Consider the following 11,522-nt stretch of genomic DNA (forward strand, 5'->3'; position numbering starts at 1 on the left):
TAAAAATAGAACTACCCTATGATCCAGCAATTGTACTACTAGGTATTTACCTGAAGAATACAGAAACACTAATTCAAAGGGATACATGCCCCCTGTGTTTATAGTTGCATCATTTACAACAGCCAAGAGAGATGGAAGCATCCCAAGTATCCATCAACTGATGAATGGTTAAGAAAGATGTGGTAAATATATATATTTAATATATTAATATTTAATATTAGATGTTTTATATGTATAATGGAATATTATTCAGCCATGAAAAAGAATGAAATCTTGCCATTTGCTACATGGATGGAAAGTATAAAGCTAAGTGAATAAGTCAGAGAAGCACAAATACCACATGATTTCACTCATACGTGGAATTTTTTTTTTAATTTTTATTTATCTATGACAGTCACAGAGAGAGAGGCGCAGAGACATAGGCAGAGGGAGAAGCAGGCTCCATGCACCGGGAGCCCGATGTGGGATTCGATCCTGGGTCTCCAGGATCGTGCCCTGGGCCAAAGGCAGGCGCCAAACCGCTGCGCCACCCAGGCATCCCTCATACGTGGAATTTAAGAAACAAATGAGGAAAGGAGAATAAAAAGAGTAACAGAAAAAGCAAGAAACAGACTCTTGACTATAGAGGACAAATTGTTACCAGAAGGAGGTAGAAGGGGATGGGTGAAATAGGTGATGGGGATTAAGGAGTGTATACGTCATGATGAGCACTGTCTTATTAAACTAAAAACTTCAAGGGCAACTGGCTGGCTTATTCAGTGAAGCATGAGACTTTTAATTTCAGGGTTGTAAATTTGAGCCCCATGTTGAGTGGAGAGATTACTTAAAAATAAAATATTTAAAACTAAAAACTTTCAAAAAAATGAGTAGTGAGAAACTGGGGAGGGAGATGAAGAAACAAGACTGGTCATGAGGGATCCCTGGGTGGCACAGCGATTTGGCACCTGCCTTTGGCCCAGGGCGCGATCCTGGAGACCCGGGATCGAATCCCACATCGGGCTCCTGGTGCATGGAGCCTGCTTCTCCCTCTGCCTATGTCTCTGCCTCTCTCTCTCTCTCTCTCGACTATCATAAATAAATAAAAAAATAAATAAAAAAAATCCTTCTAAAAAAAAAAAAAAGACTGGTCATGAATTGACAACTTTGAAGCTAAATAATGATACATAGGGTTTTTTTTAAATATATATATGCCATTTTTTCTATTTTTGTATATGTATTAGTTTTCTATTGCTGCTGTAACCAATTACCACCAACTTAGTTGCTCACAACAATGCAAAGTTATCATTTTGCAATTCTGCATGTTAGAACTCTGACTTGGATCTTAGTGGGCTAAAATCAAGGGAATCAGTAGGGATGCACCCCCTTTCTGGAAGCTCTAGGGGAGATTATTTCCTTGTCTTTGCAAACTTCTAAGTCATCCACATCCTCCATCCTCAAAGCCAGCTACTCTGCCTCTCTCTGACTCTGGTTCCATAACCACATCTCTCTAACACTCTATTCTGTCTCCCTTTTCCACTTTTAAGAACCTTTGTCATTATGTTGGACACATCCAGATAATTCAGGATAACCTCCCCATCTCAGGGTCTTTAACAGTAATCACATAGTCCAATTTCCTTTTCCCATATAAGGTAACTTATCCAGTTTCCAAGGACTAAAACGTGGATGTTTCTAAAGATCCATTTTTCTGCCTACTAGAGTATACGTTTAAATTTAAGATTTTAGAGAGAGAGTATGCAAATGAATAGATTCAGACTCCTATATTATTCAATGAATTACCACCAATTAGCATATTTGACAGTTTGTTCCAGATTTTTTATTTATCAGACCAAACAAGTAAAAACCTCTGAAGGAACTAAAACAATACTATTTTAGTATGGATTAACTCAACCTAAGATGAGAAATCATTTTTTTAATAAATTCTGGAGATCTATTTTTTTTTTTAGATTTTATTTATTTATTCATGACAGACAGAGAGAGAGAGAGAGAGAGAGAGAGAGAGAGAGAGAGAGAGAAAGGCAGAGACACAGGCAGAGGGAGAAGCAGGCTCCATGCAGGGAGCCTGACGTGGGATTTGATCCCGGGTCTCCAGGATATCACCCAGTGCCAAACTGCTGGGCCACTGGGGCTGCCTGAGAAATTATTTAAGAACAAAAATTTACAGGACACCTGGGTGGCTCAGTGGTTGAGTGTCTGCCTTTAGGGTGTGATCCGGGTCCAGGGATCCAGTCCCATGTCAGGCTCCCCACAGGGAGCCTGCTTCTCCCTCTGCCTGTGTCTCTGCCTCTCTCTGTGTCTCTCATGAATAAATAAATAAAATCTTTTTTAAAAAATTAGGAATTAGACTAAGGAGAAGATAGAGTTAACTGTTAAAGGCTTCTCATGTTACCTTGCTTAAAATAGCTGTACAGCTTCAAAAATGCCTACCTCAAAAATGCCCACTGCTTAAAAATATCTATTTAGTTTCCTGATAGAATTAAAAGAAGAAAGGAGTAAATCAATGGTTTTGGTCTCAAATTAGTCCTTGGAAACTACATCAAAAAATAAACCCTAAGACAAGGTGTCAAAATGATTCATGGGTAAATAAGTTTTCTTAACATCCTGGAGCAACGTGGTATCCACATACAAAAGAATGAAATTGGACCCCTACCTCATACCTCACACACAAAAATGAACTCAAAAAATGGGACACAGACTGAAATGTAAGAAAACTACAAAACTCTTTGAAAAAAATATAAGAGACAAGAAAAAAAATCTGTATGTACAGGGACAGATAACTAGACTTATAATGTGATTATTTGACAATACATACAAATATCAAATAATTATGTTGTATGATTGAATATAAATGTCAATCACACTTCAATAAAAAACAAATTTGTTTTTTTTTTTTTAAAGAATTTTATTCATTTATTCATGAGAGACACAGAGAGAGGCAGAGACACAGGCAGAGGGAGAAGCAGGCTCCCTGCGGGGAGCCCAACGTGGGACTCGATCCCGGGTCTCCAGGATCATGCCCTGGGCCGAAGGTGGCGCTAAACCGCTGAGCCACCTGGGCTGCCCTGGTTTTTTTGTTTTTTGTTTTTTAAGATTTTCTTTTTAGGTAATCTCCACACCTAACATGGGACTCAAACTCATGACCCTGAAATCAAGAATCACATCCTCTACTAACTGAAACAGCAAGACACCCAGAACAAATTAACTAAAAAAAAAAAAAATACAGGGGCACCTGGATGGCTCAGTTAGTTAAACATCTGACTCTTGGTTTCAGCTCTGGTCATGATCTGAGGGTTATGAGATCAAGTCCCATGTCTGGGAGAGGAGCTGCTTAAGATTCTCTCTCCCCCTCTCCTTCTGCCCCTCACACCTCTCTCTCTAAAAAACAAATAAATAAATAAAATAAAGGAGTAACTCTTCATGACCTTCTTAGATATAATACCAAAGTCATAAGTATTAATACCAAAAAAAATTAGATAAATCAGACTTAATCAAAATTTAAAACTTCTGTGTTGCAAATGATGCTATCAAAAAAGTGAATAACCAACAGAATGGGAGAAAATATTTGCAAATAATATATCTTGATAAGGGACCTGTATCTAGATTTTTTTTTTTTTAAATAACAGTTGGGGGGCATCTGGGTGGCTCAGTAAGTTAAGTGTCTGCCTCCAACTCAGGTCATGATCCCATGCTGGGCTCCCTGCTCACTGGCCAGAAGTCTGCTTTTCCCTCTCCCTCTGCCCCTGTCCCCTTCTTATGCACTCTCTCTCAAATAAATAAAATCTTAAAAAAAAAAAAAACTGAATTCTCTTAAAAAAAAAAGAAAAGCAAATAATACAATTTTACAAAAGGTCAAAGGATCTGAGGGCACCTGGGTGGCTCAGCTGCTTAAGCATCTAACTCTTGGTTAAGACTCAGGTCACAGGGGATCCCTGGGTGGCGCAGCGGTTTGGCGCCTGCCTTTGGCCCAGGGCGCGATCCTGGAGACCCGGGATCGAATCCCACGTCAGGCTCCCGGTGCATGGAGCCTGCTTCTCCCTCTGCCTGTGTCTCTACCTCTCTCTCTCTCTGTGTGTGACTATCATAAATAAATAAAAATTAAAAAAAAAAATAAATCACTAAAAAAAAAAAAAAAAAAAAGACTCAGGTCACAATCTCCGGGTCCTGAGATTGAGCCCTGCATTGGGGTCAAGCTCCATGTTAAGCACAGAGTCTGCTTGAAAGTCTGTTTCTCTCTCTCTCTCTCTGCCCTTCTCTCCCTCCCTCTCTAAAATCAATAAATAAATCTTTAAAAAATACACACACACAGAGGTCAAAGGATCTGAATAGTTCAAATATAAACAAATGGCCAATAAGCACATGTAAAGATGCTCAATAACTTTAGCCATCAGAGACACACAAATCAAAACCACAATTAAGACTTTCCTTCACCCACTAGAATGCCTACAATCAAAAAGATAATGTGTTGACAATAATGTGGAGAAATTGAAACCCTCATACATTGATGGCAGGAACAAAAATACCACCTTGGAAAAGAGTCTGGCAGTTCATTAATGAAAGGTTAAACACAGAGTTATCACATGATTTGGCAATTCTACATCTAGGAATGTACCCAAGAAAAATGAAAACACATGTCTACACGAAAACTTATACACAAATGTTCACAAGCGTTACTAGTAATAACTCATGATTTGAAAAGTAGAAACAGTCCAAATGCCTGTCACCTGACAGAGATGGTGCATTAATACATCATAAGAGATGGTGTATCATACAGTAAGGTAGGCAGAGTAATGCTGCCCAAAGATGTCTATGCTAATCCCCAGATTCTGTGAATATGTTACAAGGCAAAAGAATTTTGCAGAAGTGATTTAGATGTGCTTACAGTAATCTCTCCTGAAATGGACAGACTGTCCTGGCTGACCCAGGTTGGCCCAATCTAATCAAATGATATCCAGTTTGAGAGAACCACACACATGGTAACACGGGAACTGACAGTGTCATTGCTGCCTTTGAAAATAAAAGGGAAAAAAAAATACAGATGGCCTATCAAACCTAGAAAAGGCAAAGGAAACAATCTCCCCCTAACGCCTCCAGATGTGAGTACAGCTCTGCCAACACTTTTGCAAATATCTTCTCCCATTCCGTAGGCTGCCTTTTAGTTTCATTGATTATTTCCTTTGCTGTGCAGAAGCTTTTCATCTTGACAAAGTTCCAATAGTTCATTTTTGCTTTTATCTCCCCTGCCTCCAGAGACATCCAGTAAGAAGTTGTTTGGCCAAGGTCACAGAGGTTGCTGCCTCTGTTCTCCTCCAGGACTTTGAGGGATTCCTGTCTCACATTTAGGTCTTTCATCCATTTTCAATTTACTTTTGTGTTTGGTGTAAGAAAGTGGTCCAGTTTCACTCCTTTGCATGTTGCTGTCCCAACACCATTTGTTGAAGAGACTGTCTTTTTTCCATTGGATATTGTTTCCTGCTTCGTCGAATATTAGTTGACCATAGACTTGAGGGTCCATTTCTGGGTTCTCTATTCTGTTCCACTGATTTGTCTGCTGTTGTGCCAGTACCACACTGTCTTGAGGATCACAGCTTTGTAATACAGCTTTAAGTCCCGAATTGTGATGCCTACAACTTTGGGTTTTTTTTTTTCCTTTTTTTAAGATTTTAATTACCTGAGAGAGAAAAAGAGCAGAGGCAGAGGGACAAGCAGACCCCCTCCCTACTGAGCAGCAAGCCCACCACAGGGCCTGACCCCAGGACCCTGGGATCATGACTTGAGCAAAAGGCAGCCACTTAACCAACTGAGCCACCCAGGTGCCCCTGGTTTTCTTTTTCAACATCACTTTGGCTATTCAGGGTCTTTTCTGATTCCAAACAAATTCTACAACTGTTTGTTCTAGCTCTGTGAAAAATGCTGGTGTTATTTTGATAAGGACTGCATTGAATGGGTACGTAGAATGGACATTTTATCAGTTATTCCCATCCATGAGCATGGAATGTTTTTGTTTGTGTCTTCTTCAATTTCTTTTAAAAGTGTTCTATAGTTTTGTTTTGTTTTAAAGTGTTCTATAGTTTTCAGAGTAGAGATCCTTTGCCTCCTTGGTTAGATTTATTCCTAGGTATCTTTTTTTTTTTTTTAATTTTTATTTATTTATGATAGTCACACAGAGAGAGAGAGAGGCAGAGACATAGGCAGAGGGAGAAGCAGGCTCCATGCACCGGGAGCCTGATGTGGGATTCGATCCCGGGTCTTCAGGATCAGGCCCTGGGCCAAAGGCAGGCGCTAAACCGCTGCGCCACCCAGGGATCCCTATTCCTAGGTATCTTATGGTTCTTGGTACAATTGTAAATGAGATCGGTTCCTTGATTTCTCTTTCTGCTACTTCATTAATTATAAGTGTACATAAATGCAACAGATTTCTGAACACTAATTTTATATCCTACAACTTTGCTGAATTCATTCATCAGTTATAGCAATTTTTTGTGCAGTCTTTCAGGCTTCCTAGGCCAACACCTTGATCTTAGCCCAGTAACACCTGTTTTGGACTTCTGACCTACAGAATTATAATAGATTTGTGTTCTTTTAAGTCACTAACCTTGTGGTAACTTGTTATAGCAACAATAGAAAACAAATAAATTTGGCAATAAAAAGAAATAGATTATTGATACATGCTAAAACATGGGTACCTTGAAAACATTATGCTAACTGGAAAAAAACCAGTCACAAAAAGCTACAAGTATGATGAAGGTATAATTCTATTTATATGAGATGTCTCTAAAAGGCAAATCTACAAAAAAAAAAAAGGCAAATCTACAGAGACAGAAAAAGATTAGTGGTTGCAAAGTGCTGAGAGATTTGGAGAAAAGGCGAATGACTGCTAATACATATGAGGTTTCTTTCTGGAGTGACGAAAATGTTCTGAAATGGATCTTGGTGATCACTGTACAACTCTATGAATACAATAAATACCAATGAATTGTATGGTATATGAATTGTATCTAATTAAAGCTGCTTTAAAAAAAGGAACCTTAAAAAAATAAATAAATAAATAAAAATAAAAAATAAATAAAAATAAAAATAAAAAAAGTAACCTTGGTTCTTAAAGAACCTAATTTAAAAAAGTAACCTTGGGGCACCTGGGTGGTTCAATGGTTGAGCATCTGCCTTTGGCACAGGTCGTGGTCCCAGGGTCTGGGATCAAGTCCCGCGTCAGGCTCCCTCCAAGGAGCCTGCTTCTCCCTCTGCCTGTATCTCTGCCTCTCCCTGTGTCTCTCATGAATAAATAAATAAAATCTTTAAAAAAAAAAGTTATTAAAAAACAGAAACCTATATTTTCTTCTTACATTGTCACCAAAATTCTAAAGAAACGTATGATAAAACACACACACACAGACCCAAAACACTGACCCAAAAATTGGTAGACCTTTTTAACAAAAAGACAATTAAAACAATCCATTAAAAATCAGGCAAAGAACTTGAATAGATATTTCTCCAAAGAAGATATACAAATAGCCAATAAGCACATGAAAGGATACTCAGCATCACTATTCATAAGAGAAATGCAAATCAAAACTACCATGAACTACCACTCACACCTACTAGGATGTCTACAACCGAAACAAAACAAAACAGAAAAAAATAACAAGTTGCTGAGTGTGGAGAAACCAGAACCCTGACACATCACTCGTGGGAATGTAAAACAGAGTGGCAGCAGTTGCGGAAAACAGTTTGGTAGTTATTCAAAAAGTTAAACGTAGAATTCCATACGACCCAGCAATTCCACTCCTAGAAAAATGAACACAGGGACTCAAATAGAAACTTGTATGCCTATGCTCACAGCAGCATTATTCACAACAGCCAAAAAGTGAAAACAACCCAACTATCCATCAAAACATGAATGGATAGGGCAGCCCGGTGGCTCAGCAGTTTAGCGCCGCCTTCAGCCCAGGGCATGATCCTGAAGACCCAGGATCGAGTCCCACATCGGGCTCCCCCGCAGGAGCCTGCTTCTCCCTCTGCCTGTGTCTCTGCCTCTCTCTCTCTCTCTCTCTCTCTCTCTCATGAATAAATAAAATCTTTTAAAAAAATGGATAAACAAAATGCCGTATATAGACACAAATGAATGTTATTCAACCACACAAAACTATGAAGTTCTGACACACATTGTAACACAGATGAAACTTGAAAACATTATGCTCAGTGAAATAGGCCAGAAACAAAAGGGCAAATATTTTATGATTCCACTTACATGAAGTAACTAGAAGTCAAATTCATGAAGAGAAATAATACAATAAGGATACAAGGAGGCGGGTAAAGGAAAGAATAGAGAATTCCTGTTGAATGGTTATAGTTTGGGTAATGAAAACGTTTCCTACTGAAATCAGTGGTGATGGTTGCGCAACACTGTGAGTATAATTAATGCCACTTATTTGCAAACTTAAAAATGGTTTTTAGGTTGGTGGTGACTGAAGTTAATATCATAAGCATGATACACTGTAATTGTCAGATCACTATGTTGCACACCAGAAATTAATATTCTATGTCAACTACAACAAACATAAAGGAGAGGGGAAAAAAGATTTGTAGACTTTAATCCCCATACCACAAATGGATCAGAAAACAGTAGCAGCAGGAAATGTGAACTGCCCATTTTATATACCTTCTATATACCTTTATATACCATCTTCATGGATAGGACCTTTGACCAAAAACAATCCTTTCTCTTAGTAGTAAACAACATATAATAAGACTGCTTTACGAGCACCTGGCTGTTGGTAGGGTACCTGACTCTTGATCTTGAGTTCATGAGTCCAAGCCTCCTATTGGGCATAGAGCTTATTTTAAAAAAAAAGGGGGGGGGAGCTGGGCAGACTGCTTTAAGCATTTACTTTTTATAGACAAAATGCAAGGAAACAGGGGCACCTGGCTGGCTCAGTCAATGGAGCATGTGACTCTTGATCTTGCCATTGTGAGTTCAAGCCCCACACTGGGGGGGGGGGGGCAAGGACAAATGAAACATCCAGATTGATATACATCATTACTTACATATGTTGAATCCTTAAATATCCTTACTAAAAATTTTTTTTAAGATTTTTTAAATGTTTTATTTAAATTCAATTTAGTTAACATATACTGTATTATTAGTTACGGGGGTACAATTTAGTGATTCATCAGGTGCATATAACACCCAGGGCTGATTCCATCAAATGCCCTCCTTAATGCCCATCACCCAGTGACCCCATTCCCACCCCCACCCCCATCATCACCCCTCCAGCAACCCTCAGTTTCCTAGAGTTGAGTCTCTTATGGTTTGCCTCCCCCTGTTTTTATCTTATTTTCCTTTTCCTTCCCTCCCCCTATGTTCATCAGTTTTTTTCTTAAATTCCACGAGTGAAATCATATGGTATTTGTCTTTTCCTGATTTTGCTTAGCGTAATTCCCTCTAGTTCCACCCACAAAATTTTATTTTTAAGTAATCTCTATACCCAACATGAGGCTTGAACTCATAAACCCAGATCGAGTAGCATGCTTTTCCAACCAAGCCTTCTGACTCCCCTTCTCTTTTTTAAAGATTTTATTTATTCATGAGATGCCCAGAGAGAGAGGCAGAGACACAGGCAGAGGGAGAAGCAGGCTCCCTCCAGGGAGCCCAATGTGGGACTCGATCCCAGGACCCTGGGGTCACGCCCTGGACTGAAGGCAGCACTAAACCACTGAGCCACCCGGGGCTGCCCCAAGTACTGTTAACTTAAGTGACATGTCTTTTTTTAAAAAGTGCGTGCTTCTCTATATTATGCTTCCTTTTTTTTTTTTTTACCTCAATTAATTTTACATCAGGACTCATCTTTGTAATCCCTTCATCTGGACTTGGATTACTTCTCGCTGGTGGTATGAATTTTAGTTTTTTGAGGGGATTCCCCTGCAACTGACTTGGCGCTGCAGACCGTCTCATATTCTATTCAGCAGTACCGACCTAAAAAATACCCAAAACACAGATCATTTATGCATCTGATAGCATTAACTCCAAATAGGAAAACAGTTCATCACTACAACCGTATCTTTAAAAATACAGTAAGAGACTAAATATGCCAAAAAGCCTTAAAATATAAGTTTAACAGCCAGTAAGATTTTATTTTCATCACAAAGGGCTCCTGTAAGGGATCGAGGACTTAAGCAGGATGCTGTAAACGTAAGCCCTCGTATTGGAGAATGCGAGGGGGGCCGGTGTCCCCGAGGCCGCCAGGGCGCAAGCATTACCCCTCTGCGCGCAGGAGGAGCCGAGGGCCCGCCGCTGACCCCGCCCTCCGCCTTCCACCCGCCCCCCAGCAGCGGGACCCGCCGGGACCCCGTGACACCCGTGGCTCCTGACCGTGCCGCCCACGGTACCCACGCACGGGGGGGGGGGCTGACCCTGCCCGCCCCGCGGACCAACTCGGGAGGCCCCGGCAATTTGCCCAGCACCGGGGCCGGAGGGCGAGGCCCGACAGGGAGGCCCCGCTGGGAGAGACCCCCGGCCCGCGGTGACCCTCCCTGGAGCCTGCGCACCGCCACGACCCTGCTGCCACCCGGGCCACGCGGGGGTGGGGGGGGGCCACCCCACCCGACACCCCCGACCCCCTCATTCTTCAGCCCCGGCCCCAGCTCGCCCCGACCCCCCCCCACCCGATGCTCCTGGCCCCGGACCACACACTCCAACTCCGGCCCGACACTGCCTTGACCCCCACCGGCCGCGCCCTGCCTCCTGACCCCGACCCCATCCCCATCCCCGGCGCCGACGCCGCGCGCCCCACCCCCCCGCACTTTAGTTCTGATCCCGACCCCGACCCCCATCCCTCCCGATCCCCAACCCTGCCCGCCTCGCATTCCCGCTCCATGCCCCCACTCTGACTCCCACCGCCCGCACACATTAGCTCCGCCCCGACCGACCCGCCCCACACTTTAGCTCCGCCCCCGACCCGCGTTCTAGCTCCGCCCCCACTCGCCCCGCCCCCTTTAGCTCCGCCCCTGGCCATGACCGCCCGCAGACTTCAGCTCCGCCCCACACTCCCCCTTAGCTCCATCCCGACCCCACCCCCGCATTTTATATCCGCCCCAACCCGCACCCGCATTTAGCTCCGTCCCCACTCGCCCCCCGCCCTCTTCAGCTCCGTCCCCCCGCCCCCGCCCCTTTAGCTCCGCCCCCACTCGGCCCCTCACACTTTAGCTCCGCCCCCACTCGGCCCCTCACTTTAGCTCCGCCCCCACTCGGCCCCTCACTCTAGCTCCGCCCCCACTCGGCCCCGCCCCTTCCCCTTCAGCTCCGTCCCCCGTCGCTCCGCACCCCTCCCCCTCCCCCCGCCGCCCCACCGCCTTCCTTCCCTCCGCCCCCGCAGACCCCCTTCGGCGGCGCCCCTCCCCACTCCGTCCCGCATAGGCCTCCGCAGCCCCCCAAGCCGCCCCCTCCGAGGACGTACGGGCGACGATCCCACAGAAGCCGCGCGTCCGAGCAAGACAGCCGGCGCCCGAGGTCCCGTCACCTCCCGGAGGTT

The 11,522-nt window shown here is 43.2% G+C and overlaps 1 protein-coding gene across 2 annotated transcripts in view; it reads right to left on the bottom strand.

The window, feature by feature from the left end:
- The window catches only part of RAD54B (RAD54 homolog B), an 87,061-nt gene extending 75,539 nt beyond the window's left edge, over positions 1-11,522 (bottom strand). For both annotated transcript variants that reach the window (XM_055303449.1, XM_055303450.1), the window contains exons 1-2: positions 11,448-11,522; positions 9,812-9,967 (exon numbers count right to left, since the gene is read on the bottom strand). In XM_055303449.1, coding sequence (XP_055159424.1) covers positions 9,812-9,946 — 135 coding nt within the window. In that variant the 5' untranslated portion in view covers positions 9,947-9,967; positions 11,448-11,522. The remainder of the gene's footprint in view (positions 1-9,811; positions 9,968-11,447) is intronic.

Source organism: Nyctereutes procyonoides, unplaced genomic scaffold, assembly GCF_905146905.1.
Source record: "Nyctereutes procyonoides isolate TBG_1078 unplaced genomic scaffold, NYPRO_anot_genome, whole genome shotgun sequence".
NCBI lineage: Eukaryota > Metazoa > Chordata > Mammalia > Carnivora > Canidae > Nyctereutes > Nyctereutes procyonoides.